The sequence below is a fragment of the Falco cherrug genome, chromosome 5 (genome assembly GCF_023634085.1).
Source record: "Falco cherrug isolate bFalChe1 chromosome 5, bFalChe1.pri, whole genome shotgun sequence".
Classification (NCBI taxonomy): Eukaryota; Metazoa; Chordata; class Aves; order Falconiformes; family Falconidae; genus Falco; species Falco cherrug.
Genome location: NC_073701.1, coordinates 32,441,077 through 32,468,045, shown reverse-complemented (window position 1 = coordinate 32,468,045; position 26,969 = coordinate 32,441,077). Strand labels below are relative to the sequence as shown.

Genomic DNA, 26,969 nt, shown 5'->3' with positions numbered 1-26,969 from the left:
GTATACAAATGTTCAGAGCAGTCTTGCTAGAAATCAAAAAAACAATTCTGATTAGATGACCACACCACAAACCTGCTCCATATTTAGATTTAAAAACCTAGTTTAAAAATTCAGTTTCATAGGTAGTTCATATTTACTTCCTATCAGTTTTCTTTATTCTTTCCTGAAAATTCATTACTCCTGCAAACAGTGCTCTCCCACTTGTTATCAATTGAAAGAAAAAAACCCACAGCCAGGATTAATTCAATTTTTTATTTAAATGAAATTGACGGACACATTTTGAGGTATTTGATCAGCGTTTGTTCTTGTTTATACATGAGTATTTTTTCAGGTGTTCAGTCAACATGATATGGAGGAGAGACAAAAAGGTACAAAACCATTTCGCTAACATGAGGCCAAAAAAGCAAAATTTTGAAAGGTCTGTGGGAAGTGTACAGGTACGGAGGAGTTTACCCCATATCCTGAATGAGATTTAAGCACATAGCTAAATGTTATTTAAATCTGGCCTTGGAGAAAGGAAGATTCTAGAGCAATTTGGAGACAAATTCTCATTTTAAGTAGACATCGTACAAATTAAAGGTATTCCATAGATACAGAAATATTAATTTTAAAAGGTTTATTCTTTGAAAAAGTAATACAATATTCTCACCAAAATAAGAAATACCTACGTTTTCATGCAGATGTAAACTGATAGATTCAGTGTTACCCTTTTTGTACACACCAGTACCTAACCACTACAGGAACATATTTCTAAGCATGTAATTTCTGACCTGCCAAAAAGACACAATCAAGTCTACTTTACCCATTAACCCAATTTTCAGAAAAGAAGGAAAAATCTGGGAAGTATTGTCAGTAGAACTTTGCTTTCAGAGGTATAGTTTGACAGAACTCAGTTTCCTCTTCCTAGCATTGATTAGAATGGAAGCGTCACTTTTATTTTCCTGAAAATTATTGTTCAAATAATCACCAAATAGCCAGTGTCCAATGTATGAGTTACTTCTTTCACTCTAGAAGGTGCCATAAAAGAAATTAATTCCCAAATAGAGCCTTATTTATATTTTTTAAATTGTATTTTTGGACATAGAAGTATTTATGTGATTTTCTAAATATTTTAGGGAAAGACATTTTATCTAAATCTTACCTTTCCCAGTCCACGTGTTTGCAACCCTGTACATCTCAGGTTAACAGTCAGGAAAAACAGACAATAAAACTTACAAGAGGAAGCAAGAGAAAGGGGAGGGAATTTCCTGAAATGGATTTATCTGCTTTTGCTGTCTCATCAAGTGAAAGACGAAAGAAAATAGATGAACAGAATAAAAGCGGCATGAAAAGTAGAATGCAAATGTTGCTTCAGTTTCAACAATCCAAAGGAAGTTTAGTAGCACAGCTGAAGCAACCTGAAAACTACCTGTTTGCTTACAAATCGTCTTTAGGTTTTGTACAGACAACATTTAAAGTCCTTTGACAGATTGAAAATACCTTCTTTTTTTTTCCTAGCTGTTTTTCCTTTTCCTGGTATTCATTTTCATCTGTAGAAAAATCCCCAGGGTTTTAGATTTGGTTTTCAGCCGAACTTGAAGCTTTCTGCCTCCAGAGAAGCTGTTACCTAGCTGCCTGCCTCCTCAAATTCACTGTAGGGAGATGAAGCTGAAGAGGTTTTAGACTCTCCATCACTGTTGCACTCCCGCGGGGGACCAGGACTGGGAGGTTCCGGGAGCTCCTTGGCTGACAGCGGTTCCTTGCTGTTAGACCCTAAGGGATGGCAGTCCAGCAAGCTCTGCAGGTGTTTGATGTAGCTTATTGCAGCTCTCAGGGTCTCCACTTTGCTGAGGCGCTTGTCAGCAAATTCTTTGGGCAGGTGCTCTCTCAGGCGTGTGTAGCCCTCGTTCACACAGCGGACCCGCTGCCTTTCCCTCTCATTCCTCTTTCGAATGAAGGCAGGCTCAAAGGAATAGTCGTAGATGCCCACGTAGCCAGGAAAAGGAACGTAGGGGATGCGACCTGCGTGCCCACTGTAGGCTTGTTCCCAGTAAGACGGGTCCAGATGGAAGGGAACCCTAAAGGGCTCCCTCAGGGGGACCCCACGGGGGTGCACGTGGCTGTTAGCCAGGGACATAGCTCCTGGAAATGCAATCCTGTTCAACAGTCCATCATCATCTTTATTGCTGTCCATGTTTGGGGTTTTTTTTTCCACTGGTGGAATGTCAGTTCCTGAATTTGGCTTCCAAAGCTTGTATCAGTCCAAGCAAGGAGGAAATATTTGTATGGATTCTCTGCCCCACAGGCTGTAATTTCCTCCTGCGGTGTATAAAAACTCGGATCCCGAAGCACTGCTAACAACTCATGAGGTCCACTCTGTGCCTGGAAATGAGCTCTAAGCCTTGTTGATTTTATAGATGTAGGATGCCAGCTAATTTACAGACAGGCTTTGAGGACCATCACTCCACACTTTAAACCCTTCTTTTCCTCTGATCTTCATATTTCAAAAGATAATAAGGGGGTTCCTGTGTATTCCTTTTCTCGCAGCTTGAAATTATGACCATAAGAGCTAATGCCAAACATAAATAATCTTCCAAGCTCTAAACACTTCTCATGTATTGTAATCCACAATATCATTTGATATAATTGTCTCCAAGAGACGGGTAATTTGCAAAGTTTACAGGGATCTTCAAAGTTTTGGCAGAACTCCTCCCTTTCAGGAACCAAGGATCTTCTGTCATCTGAAAACTACCCAAAGGCTTTTCACAATGAAATCCAAAAGACAACTGCAAGCTTTGTTGTTTCGGCTGCTCTGGTCTAACTGAAACAGCTCACAAGCAGTTTGCAAAAACTTATATGGCATGTCTCTAGCTTTCTGGGGAAGCTGACACATCTTCAAAGGAAAGAGTGCTCTCTTGTGGTTGCAAGTCGTGTCAGATCAAGAACGCATACATGCAAGCGTAAGAGAAAACCTGCTTTCTTCTCCTGAAGAGAGAGAGGCTTTTTCAAGAAGCGTGAGTTTCTACAAATTGAATATGAGCATTTTCAAAAAGTCTTCAAGACTTTGCATGTTTCTTCTCATTGCAGGAATGTTCTGGTCATCGCTATGAGCACCTGTCTCAGATAAACAAATACAAAGGTGATGCCCTGATTGCCCCCTGCGTAGCTATTATTAGATGTTTACACAGGTACTGGCTTAACTGATAGACCCTACACACTGCTTTAATTGGGCAGTTGAAAATTCCTCCTGACTGTGCCAGGTCTGTGCTGCATCATCCAGTTTGCCTGCAGCTTGCCAAGGAGAAGAGGTGGACAAAAGACAAGGACTTCTGGCAGTATAAGGGCGTAATGTCCTCATTCACACCTTTCCTTCAAGACAGCCTGTTGTGTTAGGATCTTCTTCTGCAGCAATTGGAGGGCCTTTGACTTTTCCCATGTTGTTATTCAAGAGCTCCACAGTTACAATTTTTTCTGAAAAAACATCTTCACAGTTAACTGAATTTACTTTTTTTGCCACTATCGGTTTGGGGAGTTGAACGTTTAGTCTGGGAGAGCTGCGGGAAGGGATGGACGTGAAAAGCTACAGGCATGTAAGCTCTACTAAAACTGTTCTTTTGCTCAAAGTGAAAGTTTCCACCCTGCTCAGTCTTTCATGCCAAACTGCCTCCGAAGCATGAGTAACTGAAACAACATCCTCCACTCCGAGAAACACATTTTTATGTCTCTGCTGAGTCAGAAACCTGCAGCAATGATGTCAGCGTGCATTTTCAAGTCAGCCTTCGTATCTTTGCTGGCCTATTCTGCAGCTTCAAAAAACCACGGTAGGTACTCTTTACAGTACAATGAACGTACAGGCAGACTGTTCCAGACAGACATGAGTAAGAACAGTCCTGGACTCTGATTTATGCCATGGGCAGGATCAGCACCAAAATGGCTCAAAAGCCAAGGCAACTATCCAACTACTTTTACTTCTATTGCTAATGTTGCCTAGCAAGAGCTGGTGTTTGAAGCTGAAGGTTTTGCAGCATTACCTAGGAGTTAGCTAATGCATTTCATGAGGGGTTGAGATCTTTTCCAGTCACAACTAAATGCCCTTCTAAAACACGTGCCGTAGCTCAGGTGGAAAATATGGGTATGAGGCAAGAATTACTGGGGAACGCCCCATGGTATGTACAACTCATTTCAGATCAAATAATCAAAAGAACCTTTCTGCCTTTAAAAGAAGTCTTTGGAAATTGTTAAACAGTATGGGTTTTTCGGTATCACTTGCACTATAAACTCTGTTGTCCAGTAGAATTTTTTTCAGAAATGAATGCTTAAATGAAAATAGCTCATTCACTGTAGCACTAAAATAGGCCAGGACTTAAAGTTTTCTTAAAACAAAGATGATATTGGCCTCTAAGCAAACACCTGAAATAGGAAAAGGAGATTTGATCTGTGTCATTGTTAGATCTAAAATGCTGCTCTCTAGCAGTATTCTTGTAAGGGAATGGAAGCATGCCTCTCGGGTCTCAGGTGCCAGATCATTTCACAGCTCTCCATGACCTCGCCAGAAGTCTAGCCACGTTCAAAAGGCAGGGTTACATTTCAGTTCCGTTATCCAAATGCACTGTTCCCTGCTGCCAGACCTCTCTTCTATGTTTACTGTAAATGCAGGTCACCAGCACTTCCAGAGTGTCAGAACTGCACCTGTGCTAAACAGACGTCTGCTCTTCCTACAGAAAAGTCCATGTTGTTAATCCTTTAGAGGAATACATGAAGAAGAATTACAGGTGAATGTTATTTGTTAATCTGAATGATTGAAGCTGACCTCACGTCAAATGGACTCTACAGTCTGGTTTTGTTTGTGTGCAAGAGAAATAAGAAAATATGCTACAGGCTTTTGTTGAATATCTTGTTGACTATCTAATGTCACTTGCTTGGAAAGGAATTTGCCCTGGGCATGGAGCCAGTGCAAGGTCAACCCATCTTACACCCCACTGAAGGTCCTTGTTGAGAAAGTGAGCAGGATTAAAGAAACGTATTGTTCCTGTACCGACTTCTGCACAAAGCAGGCCCTTCTCCAGTATGTCTGCACATGCAGACGCAGTGAAAGTAGCAGGGTTGGCCCACCAAAGGGAAAGGCTAATATGGGTTCTTTTTAATTTTAAGAGTAGATTAAGACTCCATGGATAATGTTCCTCTTCTAAGATAAGCCTTGATCTTTTTTCTTACACTCTTTCCAGTTAACTCCTCTTCACACCTATGCCTGGATGTTGCTTTGACTCCACTGCAATTTAGATGGAGATCCAGGAATACAAGAATGAATAGTTTTGTGACTCTCTAATCCTGTTTTATCCTAAAGTATGGACCATCTCTTTCCAGCTCTATAGCTAGAAGTGAGAGCTGCACCTGAACTACCCAGGTTTATACTGTGACCATCACCAAAATACAGGCCTGCAAAGTGCTGAAAAGCCAATAAAGGCTGGTGAGAAATTTTGATTTTTTAATGTTAAAATGGTTGGCTTCAACCATTGCATTTTGTGTAATCTTCATTCAGTGTAAATCTGCTCGCTCTGAGAAAGAACCCAAGGGCAGGTTTGCAGTAGCAGAAGAGAACTGATTGTATCAAGATGTGGGCATGGTCCAGCAGGGACTTCTGCTCATGCCACAAAGAAGGACTGAAGTGTGTCTACTGCATCTCTTTCCCTCATGGTTTCACAAGTCTCCCTTATCTTTCAGTACGTCTCCAGGATCTGAAGACAACTTGAAAAATAGCTCTGCAATTTGTTCCTCACGCAGCAAGTACCACTATAAATGTCAAAAAACTAAGCTTTCAGGGGACATAGTGCAGTTGTCTTATCAAAACATTTCACATATAATAAGAGTGTTTGGTATATAGAAAAATATCTTCCCTTGCAGAAGAAACAGTTCTTAAATGTGTTTTATCACAATACCTTGGGTGTGTGGCATACATCTCTATAGACACAGATTAATTTCTCATTCAGTGACACTTCGTACTATCACTGGCTTCCTTTGATACTTGTACTTTAAACTGGTAGTTAAGATATCACTCGTTCAAGGGAGTAAAGTGACTACAAAAAAAAGCTGGAATCTCAGAGGATTCATGTTTGACAGTAGGAGAAAACACTCTTATCTGTGTATGACTACATCCAATCTGGCTCATAGGCTCAAAGTATTAGTTTCAGCTCAGATAGTTGAAATAGCATAAGGATTTTGGTGCCAGAGCAGTTCTGCGGTAGAATTACACTATCATAATTGGCATTAAGACGAGCGAGAGGCTTGGGATAACCTAGCATTTCAGGACTGAACCAAGATGTACTGGGTGTAATTGCGAAGTTGTAAGGATGAGAACTGAAAATGGAAGGTCTCAAGTCATCTCCTATGTAATATAGAATGCTATGTGAAGAAGGATACTTTTGGGCTTGTAATCATTCACTGGAGTTTCTAAGATATGCAGTATTAGCACTAACCATGTGAATATGTGGTACTACACACGTGAAAGTGAAGCACAGATAAACCTCCTGTCACAAGCTTAGCAGTCTCTGAAAACCTGAGGACTTGACGAGTTCTTTCTTGACTTGATGAAGCAACGTTTGTGGGCCAATTCAGATACACTCAGTCATGACTAGAGTAAGGATTATCTGGCTTAGTGGAGAACAGGAGATGTTGTGGGATATATGGTAAGCTAAATGACATCATTCTTTTGGTCATGAATGACAGAGACCTGAATTTACTTTGCCTGAACATAGTCCTCTAGAGGTTATATATTTAGACTACACTAATTACGCAAGTCCCAATTACAGGCCACAGACACAGAGAGGCAGCTCCAAAGGGAATTCTCACCCATCTCAGACACCTACCTCAGGATGGGGTGAAGCACCCTCTGAGACAGCCTATTTCTCTCCTTCCGCTACAGAGACAGCTTGAAGAACTAGTGTGTGCAAGGTGTCCAACTTTCTGACAGCTAAAGCCAAACGAGGAGAGCATGTTTCCATCCCTAGAAGAACCGATAAGTGTGTACTGAACTGGAATGACCCTTCCAAATTCTACATTTAGGCTCCTTAGATCAAAAGGTAGTGGGCAGAAAAATACCTTAAGTTTCCTCCTGTGCAGACACCCTATCCAGGGATGTCTTATTTAATGAGGCATCATTTAAGTGTAGGCATGATCAAATTACAGAACTACATTACTGTGTCTCAGGAAACAGCTGTTCACCCCAGCACTTAAGGAACTTGTAGATTGATTTAAGCAGCAAATGTGATGAATATCCACGTGTCACGGGTGAAAGCAAGCTACAAAACTACTTGCACACATCAAGAGATTCCTCTGCAATCTAGTCTTAGTTGGAATTATAGATATGAGCCGTAAATTACTGATAATCGAACTGCAGTCAATGTCTAGAAGGTAGCTGGGACACACAGACTGATGGTACTGGGGGAGATGAAACACAACCCTCTAATGAGAGCAGATAGGAGGGTGCAATGAAAAAGCAGTGGGGCCGCTGGGATTATTGTATGGGAAATCAGAGTAAGCATCGCACCCTTCTAGAAGCAGTGGCACCTGAAACCAAGGCAGGCGTTTTCGGCCAACAGACCATGCCGGGGATGATGCCCTGTGACCGGAGAGTGCCACCCAGATGCTCCTCCGAGGAAGGAGCACGGCCGTGTCCGGGCCGCCCCAGTCCACCCCACAGCGCCGGAAATATTCTGGAAACCAGGCGGGGAGGTGGCGGCGAAAGGGGCCGGAGCGCCGCCGAGGTTCACCGAAGGCAGCCGCGGCCTCCAGCGTGCTGGCTGGCGCCCAGCCCCGCGGCGGCTGCCGGGGGCAGGCGGGCCGGGGAGCCGCGGCGGGCAGGCGGCTGCCGGGAGGTCAGGGCCGAGCCGGGCCGGCACCGGGCGGGCCCCTCCGCGCCAGCATGGCGGCGGCGGCCGGGCCCGCCCCGTCACGGACCCCGGCGACGGCGGGCGGGGAGCGGCCGAGCCCCGGGGCGGTGGCGCCGCTTCCTGGATGTGGCGCGCGGCGGCGGAAGCGGCCCCCGTCCCCCTCCCGCCGCCGCCGCCGCCATCACCGCCGCCCTCTCCCGCCTCCTCCTCCGCGCTCCCCCCCCGCGGCCGGGCCCGCGCTGCTCGGGGCCCCGCCCATGAGGCGGCGGCGGCGGTGGTTGCGGCCGGGCCGGGGCTGGGGCTCGGGCCGGGGCCGGGGGCAGGCGCCTGCCCGAGGGGCGGCGGCGGGCCGGGGCTGAGGGCCCTGATGCGCCTGCGGCCGCTCCGCCGCCGGGCCCCATGCACCCCAGGTGAGCGCCCTCGCGTCCGCCGGGCTCGGGGGAGCGGGGGCCGTGGGAGGCGGGCGGGACGGCGGCCGGGCGGGGCGGGGGACGGGCACCTCCGGCCTTGCGGCGGCGGCGGCGCGCACTCCGGCCGAGGGCGAGGAGGGGAGGGGGTCGCCAAGCGGTCAGCGCCTCTCGCAGGCCCCGAGGCTTGGCCCCGGTGCTTCGCCGCCCCTCGGTCCCGGGGCGAGGGTGGTGGGTCCCTCTCCCCCTCCCTCGGGCATCGCCGCCCCTCAGCAGCCGTGGGGGCCGGCGGGGATACCCCTGCCCCGCCGGGCAGCCGGACCTCTCGGCGCCGTCCCCGCGGAGCCCCTGCGGGCGAGGGGGGCAGGGGGCGGCGCGGTGCGCAGAGCGGCCACAAGCGAGATGAAAGTCGTCGGCGCCGTTTGCGGGCTCGGGCCGTCGTGTTGACTTGTGTGAGTTTGGTGCATTTGGCCGTTTTCCCAGGGTGAGCGGTACCTGGCCGTACTGGAGCGGCAGCCCGAGCTCCGGCTCCCGGTCGGCACGGCGACAGCTCGGGCCCGATGCTTGCGGGGGCACCCGAGCTGGGGTCGGGTGGGGGCTGCGGGGACTCGTTGCGGGGCTGTGAGCGCTGTTGGGGGCAGCCGGGCGCTCTGGCCCTGCAGACTCCAGCCAGGAGCTGGTGCGTGGGCAGGAGTGCCAGAGTGGACAGAGCAAAGGCCAGGCAGAGCTTGCAAAGTTGTTGACAATTAGGAGGCGACATCTTCTTGGCGTCCCCGTCCCCAGGGACCGGTTTGGGCTGCATGTGCGGTTTCAGACCCCAGAGGACAGACATGCCCCGAGCTGGTGTGGTTTCTCCCCAGGCTGGGGATTTGGGTGGCTGGGCAGCCCGGTGGTTCCTGCAGCTCTACGGCCGCACATATGGTGTGTGCCCACTTGAGTAGCTTGAGAGTTAAAGGCACTCAAGAACTACCGGTTGATCGCTCCGAAATAACAGATAATCCATGGTGCTAGCCTCTAATGTGATAGGGGCATATGCCATGTCTGCAAAACCAGACTGAGGCAGCCTGTTAAAACTATACAATGGCTCTACTGCAGTGGCGACTCTTGTCACTATTGGCCTGGTCGAGCTGATGGTGAATTAGAGGTTTTGTGTCCATTACTATTTTTAACTGATCTTTTGCCCTCCTCTTCCTTGACTTTGGTTTTTGAACATGAATGTAGCATCCAGAAGTCACAAACTATGAATCTGGTGCCATCGCCTGAGTAATTGTGACATTCAGCTTGTAAATGGATCTGTGTTCACAATACTTTAGACATAGTGGCTTTGACTACTACGACTGAGACTTTGTTTTCTGGATGGCAAGGAAAAAGCTATGGTCTGATTTGTGTTTTTGAACTGACTTTTAATCCTGGTTATTGCTATCTAATATGATCAATATGTATTGATTGTGATGTGATCACAGAGCGAGTGGCTAATGTGCTTTATGCTTAGCTTTCTAAGGCAGAGTTTTTACATGTCAATATCTGATTTTGAGTTTGTTTGCTCAGCCCTACCTCACTGCAGTACAGTCAGTAATCAGGAATGCTCTTGCTTCTGTTTTTCTTTTTCCCCTCCCCCCTCTGTTCCCTGGGCCCAGAATGAATGAAATGAACTTGAGTCCTGTAGGGATGGACCAGCTGACCTCATCCTCTGTGAGCAATGCCCTGCCGGTCTCGGGGAGTCACTTGGGATTGGCAGCATCACCCACTCACAACGCCATACCAGCACCAGGTAATGGAGAAAGCTCCCGCAAAGGGTGTGACAGCTCATGCTCTGTGTTTTACTGTCACAGGGATGTTTGTAACTGGGTAGCAGCGCTTACTCTGATAGCAAGTCATGGCTTTAGCAGGTAATGAGGTGATGCAGAATTGGGGAAGGATAGACCTTAAGCCATCCTTACGCGGGCAAAGCAAAAGCGATGTGTGCTTACCAGGCTTACACCTTAATGAGAGTCTTTTTTTGTTCTAATGGAGTGGTTTCCACTGTGGGTTGGTGGGTGGTAGCAGAATCCTTTGAAATAAAAACTGTACCTGCAAATCTGTGTCCATTTATGTCTGTCTTCACTCAGGTGAAAATAATGGTTGTTCATGTGTAAAGCGAAACTTTTTCCAGCTTTGTTTTTTCAGAGGGCTACACAGACAAAAGTCCTTCACAATTGTAAAGTAGAAGCAGGCCCTACGTAATGTATCCAAAAAAGATCTAGCCACATTCCAGGTGTGCTTCTCTGCTGTGGTAACTGTGATCCTTTCCTTGAAGCTTACCACCTTACTTTGATGGTACCATACTGTACTTCTATGGGGAGCTCCTGAGGAGTTAGTAACCTCTTCGTTAGCTTGTGTGTTCATAAGCTGAAGTAGTTCCACTGAATTTAAATGGGCATTTTCTTTCACAGGCTTGCCTGTTGCAATTCCAAACTTGGGCCCCTCCTTGAGTTCCTTGCCCTCTGCTCTGTCTCTGATGCTCCCAATGGGTATTGGGGATCGAGGAGTGATGTGTGGTATACCAGAGAGAAACTACACCCTACCTCCGCCACCATACCCTCACCTGGAGAGCAGCTATTTCAGACACATTCTACCTGGTAAGTGGTCTGGTGTTGATGGATGGGGAACAGAGAAATTGTTTTGAGAGCCACCTATTTCTGTCCTGAAGCAGGCAAGACCGACTGTTTTGCAGAGCTGTAAATTCCCTGAGTGTGTCTGGAATCTGTTGCATCATTTACACACCTTTATTTTCAGGTCTCTGTTGCTGTACATGTGTAGAAAGAGAACTGCAGGGCATTTTCTATTTAAACCAAACCTCTGATCACTCCTCTTGCTGCCTTGTTTTTAAGATGAACAGAAACCAAAGCATGCCTGGTTTCTATCTTAAATGGCTTGTAGCTCAAAAGCTGCTTCTTTTATTTCTCCTGTAGTCTGAAGCAGTACTTAATATGTACATAATAGTAGGTTACAGTAGTTTAAAGCTCAAAAAGAGCAAGCCACCAACTGAGGAGTTTTGGGCTTTTCCCCACCCTGGCATAGTTTTTCTTCATTTTTGTTCAAGGTTGATTTCCAAAGGCCTAGCATACTGATTTCTATCTTGATTCCTCTCTTGTGTGTGTTTTAGAGCGTAGTTGTAGAATTTTACATGTTAGTGTATGAAGGCACAGAAATTCAAACCTTAAGTTTAGTCCTTGTTTTGTTTTGTAGCTAAGATTGACAGGGTGGAAGGGGATAGATAAACTTCTTCAAGGTCAGCCAGTGAGCGTTGTTAGTTTAACCCAGCTTAGGAAAAAAAATCTCACCCAGATCTCACCCAGCTACCTGTTGACTAGTGGGTGAAATTGCAAGCTGCTTAGGATAACCTTTCTTACTGCATTACATGCCTGCCCATTTTGTGGGCAAAGAGTAGAGGAGGAGACAGTGCATTTGAGGACCAAAGGTTATTTGCCATTCTTCTGAGCTGGAATAATTTATGCGGAAATGTTTTCTTTTTCTTTCTAGTCTGTGTGATGTTTAGTCTGATGTTTCATAGGGGTCTTCCATCAGTCATCTTACGGCCTTCAAGGATCTTCCTTGTTCAAGCCACAAGGCAGCACGGCATGCAGAAGTATTTGATGCACCTGGTTAAATTGAACTGTCCATTTCTTGGCTTAGCCATTTTTAATGGGGTTGTGCTGCAGAAAGAATAGCTGTGCTTGTATCCTTATAATAACGGACATGTTTGAATGGAAAACTTACAGAACAAATGGCTCACAGGGTTCAAGGCCAAAAAGAAACATGCTGACTCAGATCTCACAGAATCTGCAAAATCTGTCTCTGTCTCCACTGGAAGTACTGTTTACTTGAATGTGCTGATGTATTTCCTCCAAAGACTTTTTTTTTTTTAGCTTTGTCCAAGAAGAGAAGTTGGTAGTATGTAAATACCAGGTTAGTGGTTTTTCATATCTTAAGTTCCAGGATTGATTGACATTGAGCAACTTCCCAGAGCTGCCGAAAAGGATGTTAGGGTTTTGGATTTAAATTTAACTGGGCTGTTATTTTAGGAGAAAAAACCCCATACTTTTCATGTAAGGAAAGAAAGCAGATGACACACAATACCTTTGAGAGACCTTATCTTGATCCTTCAGAATTGCAGTTGATGATGGCAGAGGTGGACAGTTGTGTCATTTAGCCTTAGAGGAATGAGGTAGCATTGTTAAACACCTGAGCAAAAAGGATGTATCCTGGAGAACTGTTTCTACTCCTACCAAAGATGAATCAGGGATCATCAAATGTTAGATTCCACTAGCAGTCCTTCATCCTCTGTGAGCTATTTCTTCAGAATGAAAAATTGTGCCTAAAATGTGAAGAACCTCTTTTGGCCTCAGTCTTTGTACTGAGGAGCCTGGGTTAAATGCTGCCAGAAACTTGGTTGTTTGGAGTTTGACAAGTAACCAGAGGCTTGCTCTGTTGGATGGAAGCTCTGTATTTGTTGTCAAATGATACTTCGACAAGAGTGTTGGCTTGGCATATGTTTGTGAGCCTTGTTTTGGAATCAGTGTTTTTTAATTGGACATAATGTAAAGAGCATGTCTTCAAGGATCAAGATCTTTTATGTACTATGCTGTGATGGTGAGGTATTTTTGTTCAATATTTGAACTCTTCTTCTCTTTCCCCCTTTCATTCCATCAGGTATCTTATCTTACTTGGCTGACAGACCTCCACCTCAGTACATCCATCCCAACACTATAAATGTTGATAGCAATCCGGCATTGTCAGTCTCCAGCAATCCCTCTGCCCTAGATCCCTACCAGCCCAGTGGAACCGTGGGGCTGGAACCAGGGATTGTCTCCATGGACTCCCGCGCAGTGAACGCGCATGGTGCTCAAAATCTGCATCCGAGTGACAGCCACGAGGTAGCACTGGATACTGCAATCACTATGGAGAGTGTTTCAAGGGTAACCAGCCCCATCTCTACAGATGGGATGACGGAGGAGCTTACGATGGATGATGTAGCTGGGGATCATTCACAGATCCCAAACAGCTCCCGGAGCCATGAACCTTTAGCCGTAGACACGGTGGGGAGTAACTTGACATCGGATGCGGTGGGACACAGCGGTGTCATTCCCATTCACGGTAGCACTTTGGAACTCCCTGTCGTCATGGAACCTGACCACATCACTGGGCGGGTGACAGGAATATCGGACAGCACACTAAATGACTCCATTCATACTGTGGCCATGAGCACCAACTCTGTGAGTGTGGCGCTCTCTACCTCACACAACCTAGCTTCCCTGGACTCGGTAGCTTTGCACGAAGTGGGCCTCGGCCTCGAGCCAGTGGCGGTGTCTTCCATAAATCAGGAAGTAGCCATGGGGCCAAGTCATGTGGATGTGTCTGCAGACAATCTCGCCTTTGTACCATCCTCTCTGCAAATGGAAGACTCCAATTCAAACAAGGAGAACATGGCAACCTTGTTTACCATATGTAAGTGCGCATTTCCTGCTTTCTTGGGGTAGGGTTTGTAATGTAGCTGTTGTCTGGTGGGATGACAGGACTCCTGTTGCTAGTCTTACGGATTTCCAGTGAAGGAAACTTAGTTATTTAATAAAAGTTTCAAAGGTTGGAACATCTGCAGCAGCAGATTAACCATGCTGAAATGACAGCAGAAATGGAAGTAGACATGATAGGACATAGTAGACATGATCGGTGTCATTCTCTTTGTATCCATCTCTCATGTTGCCTTGAGGTTGGAAGCAGAGTTATTTATGAACCTCTGGCCTTTTGTGTATATGCTGATACTATCCTTTGCAATGAGACTTGTCTTTCAGTTGCATCACAAATGACTCTTCTTGCCCCATTAAAAAAACCACAACAAACACCACCACAAGCCATACGTTTCATCAAGTGGGCATAGTTGTATAGTATGACGCTATGTGATTTTGCAAAAGTTTCATTGACACATGAACAATCATCATGAAAATGTCGTTCTCAACAAGACCTGCTGGAAAAAGAGCAGAGGGAGGGAAGTTTTTAATATTTCTAATTATTCTCATCAAAGGACTTCAGTCCAGAGGTTAGTTGGTCTTCTAGGAAGAGAGAAGCACTGGACATTGCACTCCCTCAATCCTGTTGTTCAAGGAATGGTGTTTGAGAACTGTGAAGTTCTCTTCTGCTGGGACAGCTGGCTTCCCACCACTGAAGCGTAAGGCCAGCTTCTATATTCAGTTTTATTAGTTGTGGTAGCATTGCTGGTGCTGCTCTTGCACGCAGTCTGGCCCTACAACTGCTGAGTGCTGCTCTTGCGCACGCAATCTGGCCCTACAACTGCCAGAGCCTTATGACAAGCTTTGCCCGCAGAACATTTCTTAAGAAATGGAAAGAAATAGTGCCTTGGTTAGCAATGGGAGAGGTGCAGTTTAGTGCCGAGTGTCTAGTCAGATATTTGAATTGAAACTTCTGTTCTGTGGGATTAAATACAACTTACATTCAGGTGGATGTAGAACTGTGATGAATTGACAACTCCTAGAGGAGGAGTTTTACAGATGATGCACTCGGAAGTTCTTACAAGCATCTGCTGCATGTTGAACAAATAATGGATAAAATAGTATGATATCCAATATGCTTGTGGTGAAATCGCTGGTGATTCACTGAAGTGAGACTTGATGTGCCAGCTTGTTGTCACTATACTTAAAGTAGTCCTAAGCAGTTTCCCAGATGATGCTTCCCGTTCATAGGATGTTTAATGGCTATTGCATGCCTGGTGCTTTCATGTGATTTGCAAAATAGATCCTTGACTTGGCAAGGTTTAACTGTTGTTTTTTAAGTTCTTCTGAATAAAACATGAATTTTTGTCCAGACAGGTTAGAGCAAGGAGGAGGAGTTGTTTTAGAGTCTCTCGGTGGTTTTTCCCTACTGAGAAGGCAGGAGACAGAGCCTTTTGCAGAAAACTTTTTACTCTGTTCCTAAATGGGAAGAAAACAGTGTGCCTTTGCTACAGTCCTGAATGTTTGTGAAACTTTTAAGTAGCCCTTTTTTTGGTCATCTTTGCCTATAGTTCTCGATACTCAGATCAGAGAAGTAATTACTGTGATCGTCCCCCTCATTATTTGACAAGAACAGAAACAGAAACTGAAAAATTTTGCTTCCTGTAGAGTGTTGCATTTTTTGTTCCCAACTTCTTAAAAATGTATGAATCCCTAAAACCTTTCCAAGTGGAAGTGTCACATGCCTAGAACTTGCTTTTCTTCCCCTTTGCCTTTCCTTGCAGCTAGTCCACAGACCTGCAGCTGTGTGTGCTAGGCAACGCTTAGAAACAACTGTTACAAATAGTGTTTCTCATTACTCAGGTCTGGTGGCTGTTGTTGCTGTGCTCCTACATGTCATCTGTGAACATGAAGCAATGCTTATATAGGTTCTACCTAATAATTTTCTGAGTACCTTCCTATCTGTAATTGTGTAGTTGATCAAACTGTACTTTGTATGGGGTCAGATTCTGGTACTTCGATGTATGGAGTGACCCAAAAATATCTTTAAACAAGAAATAATGGAGCTGTTCTTTGTGCCTGCTGGAGGCTACTTCTGTGATAGGTCTCTTGTACTGGAGTTGAGCCATCAAGAGGCCAAAGAAGGTCTTTGTGGAAAACCTGCTTAATTAGCTGAGCTTCTTCAGATGAAGATTTATCATGAGGGTGGTTGCTGAGTAGTTGTTGGTTGCTCTATTCATAGAGAATTAAAATGACACAGTTTTTCTAGATGAGAGCATTTTATGCTGTACTTTTCCCCAAGCTTATTAGACTGAAGACTTCCACTGGTTTATTTTTCAGCAGTACTTATGCTGAATGACAGATTGGGAAAGCGATGCTACTGATTCTTCTTTGGGCTTTGTTTTTTTGTTCCATTCAGCGGCATCCCACAGAGGTCCACTGTATGAGCAGTGAGGTCAGATATTTGCTGCCATAAAGATTTGCCCATTGTCTGAATTTAAATGGAGATAAGAGGTTTCAAATTGGAAAAATTTTAGAAAGAAGACCTTACTGTCCCTTTGCATGAATATCCTTGAGGTTTTACATGCAAGAAAACTCTTGATGTTCCTGGTCAATTCCAAAAACATAACCGGTTACAAAGTGTTTGGTTTGGTATGGCTTGGATTTTTCTGCCATTAAAGGTAATTTCACTTGTGAGCAGAGAGAAAATAGCTTTTCCATCATCAGCATTACTGCCAGCTGTGGGGAGACTGCCATCTATTTTGCAGTAGTTTAGATGAAGAGTGGACTTTGTCCCATTGCTGGATTACCCCTGTATGGATAGTCTGGAGTCTAGGTGATTAATTTACCATCAGGAAGGCAGGTGGATATCCTCACATTTGATCTGAATTGGCTAGGAACAGTGACATATGCATTGGTGCCCATCTGACTGTAATAATATGGTTTGTATTCTTCTGAGTAAATAAACCAGATAGAAGCAGCCTTGGGCAGGAGCTGAGCTGAAGCATATTGGCTGGGAACTGATTGCACTTTGGGGACCGTTGCATCTTTTTAATCGCTGTTGTCCCTTCCCCTCTTTGCAGGGTGCACACTGTGTGACAAGGCATATCCATCAGACTGCCCAGATCACGGGCCCGTCACCTTTGTCCCTGACAACCCGATAGAGAGTCGAGCCAGGCTTTCTCTCCCTAAGCAGCTTGTCCTTCGGCAGTCTATCATGGGAGCTGAAGCAGGTAAGAATCAGATTAGTATGTATTCTATGCAGTGGTTTAAAATACACTCAATGCCTGAAACCCAAAACTGTAGGGATTTTAATATGGGAAAGAAACACTGCAATAGAGAGGTGGTTCTGTCTTCTGTAATCACCCTGACTTACATTGTGCAAGAGCTTCTTGTCCTCTGATTACTACTTAGGCTGCAGCTAGACTCTGGAGTGTTACTGGAACACTTCATAAGGTCAAGCACAAGCAAGGTATGGTGTTTATTTTTATTGAGCTAAACAGCCCAGGCACAGCTTTGATAAGAAAACATTACAGCACTTAAAATTTGTGGGAGGATAGCAATTAGAAATAATGAAGGAGATTTCTGTCTGCTTGTTCATCAGCTTGGTTTGTTACCTGTGGGTCTTCTGGATGCTCACATTGGAGTATTGATCACGAGTGCCTCTTTTTTTTGTTTTTTTTTCCCCTCCCCCCCCCTTTACATTTGGCATGCAGACTGTGACCTTGTCACTGGATGTGGACCTTGTTACTGTATTTCACACAATTGTCACCTGGAAATGGAAGAGTACAATGCAATACCCTAAGGATCTGAAGGCTAGAGAAGAATGTGATTATTGGCTTGCTTAGTGATGCTGCTTGTTGAGAGTAGATTACATCTGTTCTTTTCAAGCTGCACTAGTTTCCAGTTTATTCCTAAAACCTATTCAGTGTATTCATGTAGACCTATACATATATAAATGTTTAATAATAAATAATATACACGCAGGAATCCCTCTGCCCATGACAGAAATACAGCTGCCTCTGGGGAGAAATGCAGAAGCTGCTTAACAATGCCCAGCAACAATTCTGGAAATTCCTGGGGATTAGGTAGGCGAAATGTAGTTACTGAAACTAGTATTTTCTGCTTCTGCAGAAAGTGCCATGAAAACTTTAATTGGTACAAGTGGCTAGGATCTTAGTTTTATAGCTTACTGAAAAGTAAATTACTTGCTTTTGACAAACAAAATAAATATTTGTAATTACAACAAAGCGGCTCCCAATAGCGTCATGTGGTGGTGGTGGTTCTTGTCTCTGCCTTAGGTGTGTTTTACATGTGAAGTAGAAGCTTTCATGATCTTATGCCTAGATCCTCCCCCTGGAGCATTATCCCATAAGCCTCCCACCTCTCTGTTATGTATGTTTAGTTGCTTAAAGAATTGATTTCTGCAGATTTTGGTCTTTTACTGATAGGTGTGTGGACACGAGAAACCATTCCTGTAAGGACTTGTTTTGGACCTTTGATCGGGCAGCAGAGCCATTCTCTGGAGGTGGCTGACTGGACAGACAAAGCAGCTAGTCACATCTGGAAGGTCAGTGGATGTTGTGGCTCACAGAGTCTGCAGGCATGCCTTTATTTGATGAAAGCCACCACATGACACAGCAGCTTTAATGTTACCATCCTTTCTAAAAATCAATATTAATGCCGTTTGATTGTCTAATACTTAATATCAGCATAGCAGAGCTGTATACCATGTAATATGCTGGTAATGAGTCCTGAAGTACAATGAACTTCTTTAATGCCTTTTCTTTTAAAGGGCTGTATGTGGTTTTCCAGTATTTGTGCGGAGTTGCAGCAGAGATTGTATATGAATTACTAGGCAGCACTTGTTTGTTTTCTATCATTGTTTATTGAAAGTTCCCCCAGGCAATGAAAGATTTGTTTTAGGAAAGCCACTTTAAAGCTTTCTTTTTCACATCATTTCATGTTCAGAAAGTAAAATTGATCTATATAAATAAACATGTACAGTTTACCCAGACATTATTGTTCACAGGGCTTGGCTTGTAAGAAAAACGGCCAAATGCATTTCTGCTGGGAGCTAAAGGTGTTGTGTGGGAAAGATGCTGATAAACACGTTTTGTAACCTCCTGGGTAGCAGAGAGGTCAAGATTTCTGTGTGAAAGGGAAAGTAAGGAGTAAGAACAGGGCTGTGGTCTTGGCAATGGCAATGGAGACCTCCTGGCTTGTTCTAGGTAAATACATCCTCTCTTAAAGAGAGAAGCTGGCTTTCACTGCATTTGTTGCTGTGTTTTGTCCTAAGATTGCATTTGTTTTTCTTGGTAGATCTATCACAATGGTGTCCTGGAGTTCTGCGTCATTACAACTGATGAAAATGAATGTAACTGGATGATGTTTGTACGCAAAGCTAGGTGAGAACCACCGGTACTGCGCCAAGTAGCTTGGAGTGTGAGCTGCAGGCTCATAGGAGGCTGTGATGGAGAATGTCCACTGCTGCACTGACTGCCCAGATGGGTAATGAGCTCGGGACCAAGGAACCTTCAGGAATTATCTATGCATCTTGGACTGGTGGGGAGAATGAAACAGAGCACCCAGTGGCGAATGTTATGGGGGAATCAGTATGCATGCTGCAGTAAACCAGCCCCAAATCTGCCCACATACTTAGTTTCTCTTGTTCTAAAGCTTTAAACCAGGTTCTTTTTATATTAGCTTACTGTGTATTAGCTTGTTATTACCTTACCTCTCTTCCATTCCTTTTGGATACGACTGTGAAGTTGACGTTGATTGCCTGTTTGATTTTAATACTTGATTAGGAAAGTGTCCCTGGGTTTTTTTGGCCAAGTTCCAAGCTCCTACAACTCCTGAGAGCTGTCCTTTTCAGTCTTTCTGGAGCCTGTGATGAAAACCATCCAGACTGCCTTCAGTATTGCTCCATACATGGTCCACTGAGAAGGCTGAACCTTTCTTACTGCTCTGTGACACAAAGCAGGTTTCCCCTGCAACTTGCTTCATTGCTTCCGTATGCAGGAATCTAGAAGTTAATGCTTGATCTCCCACTGCAGTGGGGCAGAACTTTTGCTGGTTTCAAATACCGGGAACAAATATATATGTAAGATACAGCTTCAGAAGATGAATCCTCACATCTTGGAAATGCTTTTCAAGAATTATTTTTGAAGATAATTTTGCTTTAAGACTTTACTGATACTTATTTCTTCCTCATGTGTTCTGTATTTCTTAAGGGAGTTGGTATGAAAAAATGTATTTTTGTAGTTTCTTAAGAGATCATAAACTATCTTCTCTCAGCCCACTCTAATGTCTATTAATAGTTTTCTCAGCAAGATATTGCAGTGGTGTGAAAAATGTATCATTTGGTGGAGCAGATTGATTCTCAAGGTCCGGTTTTCCTTTACTTTCCTTTATTAAAGAAGGACAGAAGTGACAGGAAAGTTTTATAGTGTGCTGACAAGCACTGAGGTTTTCTCATGACCTATTTATAGGAATTTCCTTCTTTTTTTTCTCTCTCTCAAAAAGTCATTATTTCTGGAGGGCTTTCTTTTATTTCATAACTCTCATTATTGCTGTAGGAACCGGGAAGAGCAGAATCTTGTGGCTTATCCTCACGATGGAAAAATTTACTTTTGCACCTCTCGGGACATCCCACCTGAACATGAGCTTCTCTTCTATTACAGTCGGGACTATGCACGACAACTTGGTAAGTAAACACTCATCTTTGTTAGCTCTGCAGGGAGTACTCGGTTTGAATTCCCTTTTAGTCCCATCTCTGGGCACTGTGACTTGGGGAGTGCGTTATGTTCCTTCTCAGTTCCTAGTGGTGCATGTCATAGTTTCCTTTTACATCTCATGACTACAGGAGTACCATCGTTTAAAAGAAACAGTTCACTATCTAATTCCACTGATCAGGAGTAAATGGTTGCAGTTTCAAAGAAAAAGGATTGTTTTTCTTCTGTTCATCGATGTGGTCCTAAGGGAGTTTTGCTAGCTCAAGATCTTCCTATCCTTCCCCGCCTTTGGTTGTTTGGTGGAACTGTGCTAAAAACCATTCCAAAGTTTGGCCTCTCATAACGTTTTAAATGGCCTACCTAAAAGAGCGGAAAAGCAGGAACCAGGGCTGAAAGGAATGGGGGTAGAAATCCCTGCAGCTGGCTTTGCTACCACAGACAAAGTGTTAACGTGGGTCACACTCACACTCTGTTAGGCCTTGCTGTGCCTCACTAAAAGTGATGCTTCTGTGCCCAAAGGTGTCCCCGAACATCCGGACATGCACATCTGCCACTGCGGAAAGGAATGCGCTTCCTATGCGGACTTCAAGGCCCATTTGAGCAGCCATATTCACAGCCACCTCCCCAGTCAGGGGCACAGCAGCAGCCATGGGCCAGGCCATGGCAAGGAAAGGAAGTGGAAGTGCTCCATGTGCCCCCAGGCTTTCATTTCCCCTTCCAAGCTCCACGTCCACTTCATGGGGCACATGGGCATGAAGCCGCACAAGTGCGATTTCTGTAGCAAAGCTTTCAGTGATCCTAGCAACTTACGGACACACCTCAAGATACACACAGGTAAGGGTCGGCGACTTTACGGAGTTGCCTGTGCTAGTAAAACATTGGAGCAGGACCTGTTCTCTCTGATCCCTTGGCCAGTTGGCAGGGCTTTTGTCCATAGATCTAAGCTCTTAGAAACAGAATCGTAGAATGGTTTGGGTTGGAAGGGACCTTTAAAAATCATCTAGTCCAACCCCCCTGCCATGGACAAGGACACCTTCCACTAGACTGGGTCACTCAGCCCCATCCAGCCTGGCCTTGAACACTTCTGATGGTGGGGCATCCACAGCTTCTCTGCGTAACCTGTTGCAGTGTCTCACTACCCTCACTGTAAAAAAGTTTCTTCTTTATGTCCCATCTAAATCTATCCTCTTTCAGTTTAAAACCATTGCCCCTTGTCCTGTCACTACAGGTCTTGGTAAAAAGTCTCTCTCTGCCTTTCTTAGAAGGTCCGTTTAAGTACTGAAAGGCTGCAATAAGGTCTCCCCCAAGGCTTCTCTTCCCCAGGCTGAACAACCCCAACGCTCTCAGCCTTTCTTCATAGGAGAGGTACTCCAGCCCTCTGATCGTTTTCATGGCTCTCTTCTGGACCCACTCCAACAGGTCCATGTCTTTCCTGTGCTGGGGACCCTAGAACTGGACGCACCGCTCCAGGTGGGGTTGCACAAGAGCAGAGCAGAGGGGCAGAATCGCCTCCCTCAACCTCCCTTTGTAAGAACGCCGGCACCCTGGCTGGCTGCCCAGGCACTGCCCGAGGGAGCGTTGGCTGGTAGGGTGGGACTCTGCTGGGTTCAGTGGTGTGGGTGCCCAGAGAAGAGTATGTAGACCTGTGTTCTGGCTGACTGTGCCACATCTAAAAGCATTTGATGATTTGAAGTTGGTTACAGTTGGGAAGAAGTGTCAGCCTTCGTCTGGGAGACAGAAATTCTTTGTTCCCACACAGCAGATCCAGTGCTGGCAGTTACGATTAAAAAAGGGTTCCCTTCTGCTCATGAGAAAAAGTCAGCTGGGTTTGAGAGCTTGTAATGTGGAAAGTTGTCCACTTAAATATGGGGCTGAGATCTTTCCCCTCTTTTGTACTTGAATTGTTTTTCATCTTAAGGAAATGGGACAAGACTGAAATTGGTGACTGTGGGGCAGATTCCTGTGGATAAGGCTCAGCTCTGTCACTCATGAAAACTTAAGTCTGAACATGCTGTGGGCATTTGGATATCACTAGAGCCTTTGGGGATAAAGGGAGAACTGCCAGCAGATCAGCAAACAAGCATTAAAACAGGAAAACAAAATAGTGAAAGATGAACAGTGTGGGTATTTTTATCCCCCCTTTCCCCCCAGTAAGGTTGAAATAGCTATTGGGAATCACAGAATGCAAATCACAAAGCTGGAAAGGGAATAACCCTGGGAGTTCAGTGCACTTGAGTTAAGCATAGCAAGCTGTGGGCTCAGTAGTGAGGAGTTCTAATAAACCGATCAAGTACAAATGTGGTACTCACAGGGAGGGGAATTCAAGTGGTATTCAGGCTTAGTCTGCATTCAGTGCTGTGCAGGGGATTTGAACTATATGTGGCAAAGAATAATGGAAGATCTATAGGTAAGTGGGAAAGTGGGATAAAACACAGAAGTTACCGAAGAGCCAGTGAGCTTTGCACTTGTGCATTTGTTAGTAAGAGAACTTGTTTTTCTAGACAAAGGCAATGCAGTGCATCAGATATGGTTGGGCTCTGGTAAGGCATCAGATACAGTTCCTGTGGGAAATAAGTGGAGAGGGGGAGGTACTAATGTACAGTAATTAAATGGCTACCATGGTTAATATTAAAAAAGAGGCTACAATTATTTTTAGTCAAGTATTCATCTTTGGTAAGCCTAGTCTCGTTAAGTGTTTGCCTGAATCTCTTTGCTGGAAAATTTACAAGCCTACTGGTGATGTTTTGGTATGCAGAACAGGGGGGCACCCTTGGTGTAGACAAGGAGCAGAAAGTCTGTCTCACAGGAAAACTGACCACAAGCACCGGAGGAAGAGGGATCAGTGGTATTTAGAAGGACAAAGTGCAGAACCCTGCATCACATGAATGGCTCAGTGGTTTGAAACAGTAGCATGAAGTGGATTTGTTGGCTTGGGGGCATGGGATGAAAAGCTTTGGGAGTGATGAAATGAGGTCAGATGCCTGTTTTTTGCATAGCTAAATCTAGACTGTAACTAGGTAGGCCTTTACACCGATTCTGAAGGCACTGCAGGAGGAAACAGGTCCTGTTCACAAATAGTCTGCCTTTCTTCAGGGTAAAATTTTATTTTTCAGAAGTGGTCAGGCTTGTTTGCTTACTGTATTTCTTGGGACACCGACTGTCAATTTGTAATCCCAGGTCAGAAGAATTATCGCTGTACCCTCTGCGACAAGTCGTTCACCCAGAAGGCTCACCTGGAATCGCACATGGTCATCCACACGGGGGAGAAGAATCTCAAGTGCGATTACTGTGAAAAGCTATTCATGCGGAGGCAGGACCTCAAGCAGCATGTACTCACTCACACGCAGTAAGTGATCTCACAGGATGCGTTGGAACAGACAGTGCAATAAATAATGAAGCTGAACAGCTCAAGAGAGAATCTCCAGTTTGCAAACAGTTTGGCCTAGGGAGTATGGCTTCATCCTCTAAACAACAGAGAAGTTAATCTGGACAAATTCCTTGTTACTGGCTGAAGTTGTGCTGTTCTACTGTTTGCAAGAATTTAATGACACAGGAAATTCCAGGCGTGCACCTTGTGAAATTGCATTCTGGAATGCTCATCATTTTGAAGAGAGTGGGGGTTAGTTGATTTACATCTAGTTCTCTGCTGAGAACTGTTCCCACGTCCCAGCATGACCACGAAATATCCTAAGCTCCTCAATGTTATTCTCACCAAGTAGCTTGTTAGTGAAGTCTCCCTCTATTTTAGCACCAGGCTGGGGGTGCAGCCATTCCCAGTTCTTACCTCCCCCCAGGTCTCATTCCTGCACTTGGTCTCCTGCTCTTCCTGCAGGGAGATACCCAGTCTGGGCAGATCCCCACCCCCAGGTCCTCCTCCAGTTATCTATGGGTCTCTCCCAGCTTCTTGGCTCTCCGCCAAGCCAGATCTTTCCTTTTGCTGAGAGTATCTCTCCATCCTGTTTAGTTACTCCCAGTCCAATGTCCTTCCTTATAGGCTGCTTGCCCAAAGCTAGTCCCTCTGCTTATTTAATTTTCAGCATCTGGTTCTTGTACTGACTTGGAATCGATAGCCCCTTCTGTCCTGCTGCCTAGGAGACAGCCTAGTGCAGCTCGCGTGAACGTGAGACGGACAAGACAGACTTGCTGCTTGTTCTTATGGCCAGAGCCGGGAGCACTGCTGCTGGGAGGTCTTTTTTTACAGTCATCTACAGAATTTGACTGTGCAGTCTGGTAAGCCTCTGCTTAGCATTTACAGACTGAGGGTTGTTAACGCTCAGAAGCTTTGGGGTTTTTTTTTGGTTTTTTTTTTTTCTCCCCTGTTTAGGCAGGGTGGGAAGGAGGGAGACTAACCCTTCCGCCATGACAACATCTCTGCCCTTGCCACAACATGGAGCTTAACCAGAGTTTGGTCTTACTCAGAAAATAAACAAACAAAGGCCTTGTAGAATTCTTTCTTCTTTAATTACCATGAGGAAAGAAAAACAGTTGGTTACAAGTTAGCAGTTAATCCAAAAAGCCTGACTTTTGCCAATGATGTTCAGGGGCAGGGGGGGAAGCAGAGAATAGTGGCTTTGTGTACATACTGTGTGAGAGAAAACGGAGCAGTATTTACACTTCAGTGCTGCGGTACTGCTGTTATTTCTGGTCTGCTTCTCCTTCATGTACATTGAAAATAAGATTTAGGAGTAAACCCCACTATTTATTACAGTATATTTAATATAGCATCAGCTGCCTTGAGGCAGAAGCAAACTAACTTTTTCATGTCTTGCAGAGAACGGCAGATCAAGTGCCCCAAGTGTGACAAGCTGTTTCTGAGGACAAATCACCTGAAGAAGCATCTCAATTCACATGAAGGAAAGAGGGACTACGTCTGTGAAAAATGCTCCAAGGCTTATCTAACCAAATATCACCTCACTCGCCACTTAAAAATATGTAAAGGCCCCACATCTGGCCTGTCAGCCCCAGAGGAGGAAGAGGAGGAGGATTCAGAGGAGGAATTAATAGACTCTGTCAGGACTGAAGACTGTAGGATTACCAACGGAGTCTATACAACAGGTGATGCCCTCTCTGGACACAAATGAAGAGAAGAGAGAGGGAAATTTTCTTGGATGTTATAACTAGGGAAGGAAAAAAAACCAACCCTCTTCCTTGTTTCTCCAGTCAACACCATATGTCAGATGAGGCGTTTTCCTACTGTTTTGGTTTCTGCACTACCACCGCTTAATGAACTCTGTAGCCAGAACACTGAATGAGAATGGATCGTGCATGTACAAGTGAAGAGTCGCTAAGAAGGAAATGTGAGGCAACATTTTTTTCACACACTGTGCATACTTCTTTTCCAAATCACTCAGATTAATCCATCCAGTGCTGGGATACGTGACACACCTTGCATAGCCCTTTGAGTAAAGAGCCACAAACGAGAAATGTAGTTGAGTGATTGCAGTGACATGTAAGCCAGCTGTCCTTAACTGCCAAAGCCATGACAATTTGAGAAACAAACAAAAAACAGTGGTGGCAGTTGATGTATTTTTGCTTTTGAATTCTTTTTCACTGAAGGATGTTTGGCGCAAAGCTCAGGTTTCCTTCTTTTAAAAAAGAAAAAAAAGCTTTGGTTTAAAAAAAAAAAAAAAGCACCGGTGAAATCAGCATTTGCAGGCAAAGCAATTACCCCAGTACAGAAAATCAAACATTGGCTTTTGGAGAACAGTTATTGCCTCTTCTCACTCCAGTTCACTTGACCATATAAGCAGGTGAAGAGGTAAAGACTGTACAGACTCAGTAAGGAAGAGGCTTACAGATGATCAGACAGTGTTTACAGTATATATTACCTGTTGTGCTGTAAACCTTTTACCACCTAGAATGATGGGAGGGTTTGCTGCTAATATTATTTATGGAATGAAGATGTATTTCATGCGGTTGTTTTCTTTTGAAAAAAATTAAAGATGTGGCTCTTTTCTAATGTTCTTTTTTTAGTATTTATACATTTAGGAAAAAAAGGTTCCCATTTCTGATGATGCTAAGACAACACCGCTTTTCCATCAATCATCTGCCTCTCCCAAGCTTTCCTGGGGTAAGGTAGGTATGGGCAGGAGCACCTCCACAAACAGGTGCAGCTAAGAACCAGTCTTCAAACCATCAAGATTTGCTGCATGGCTCTGGCTGTGCTGCAAAAGAAGAGTCAGCTGAGCTCTGTCCTCTGACAAGGTAGGTGAAAGCTCTTGTGAAACAAGCTCCAGTTCTTGCCCTAAACTGCCTGAGTTCAGCTGTACCTCTCCCTGTACGCTGAAATTCCTAGAGCACTCCCTGGGTTCTTCAAACCTGAAAAGGCAGAGTGCTTGCCTTCTGAGATCAGTATGTGAATAAGAAGCCCCAGAAAGACGGTTTGAGGGATCCCGTCTAGTCAAGGAAAAGATGCGTTGCTTGCAGTAATGCAGTTTCTTCCTAAAACAAAAAGCAACTTCTAGAGCTACAGTG

At 44.8% G+C, this 26,969-nt stretch overlaps 2 protein-coding genes across 3 annotated transcripts; one reads left to right on the top strand and one right to left on the bottom strand.

Annotated features, from left to right (window-relative positions):
• Positions 1-788: 788 nt before the first annotated feature.
• Positions 789-2,701, bottom strand: ASCL4 (achaete-scute family bHLH transcription factor 4). Its single transcript, XM_055712287.1, has one exon. The coding sequence runs from the start codon at positions 2,171-2,173 to the stop codon at positions 1,607-1,609; it is 567 nt and encodes a 188-aa protein (XP_055568262.1). The 5' UTR covers positions 2,174-2,701; the 3' UTR covers positions 789-1,606.
• Positions 2,702-8,043: 5,342 nt separating this feature from the next.
• Positions 8,044-26,449, top strand: PRDM4 (PR/SET domain 4). Of its 2 annotated transcripts, none has more exons than XM_055710674.1 (11): positions 8,044-8,275; positions 9,910-10,043; positions 10,705-10,890; positions 12,965-13,759; positions 16,842-16,991; positions 18,210-18,328; positions 19,081-19,166; positions 20,340-20,467; positions 21,015-21,329; positions 23,673-23,841; positions 25,267-26,449. In XM_055710674.1, the coding sequence occupies exons 1-11, from the start codon at positions 8,265-8,267 to the stop codon at positions 25,574-25,576; spliced, it is 2,403 nt and encodes an 800-aa protein (XP_055566649.1). In that variant the 5' UTR covers positions 8,044-8,264; the 3' UTR covers positions 25,577-26,449. The 2 variants fall into 2 exon arrangements, with proteins under 2 accessions (XP_055566649.1, XP_055566648.1); XM_055710673.1 differs by having other exon boundaries at positions 18,189-18,328.
• Positions 26,450-26,969: the final 520 nt, after the last annotated feature.

What these genes read in the sequence shown, in the direction of transcription:
- ASCL4 (XM_055712287.1), bottom strand. Translation starts at nt 2,173, where the DNA reads ATGGACAGCAATAAAGATGATGATGGACTGTTGAACAGGATTGCATTT.
- PRDM4 (XM_055710673.1), top strand. An exon ending in CAACGCCATACCAGCACCAG is followed by an intron (nt 10,044 to 10,704) that starts GTAATGGAGAAA and finishes TTTCTTTCACAG; the next exon opens with GCTTGCCTGTTGCAATTCCA. An exon ending in TATCATGGGAGCTGAAGCAG is followed by an intron (nt 16,992 to 18,188) that starts GTAAGAATCAGA and finishes TGATTTCTGCAG; the next exon opens with ATTTTGGTCTTTTACTGATA.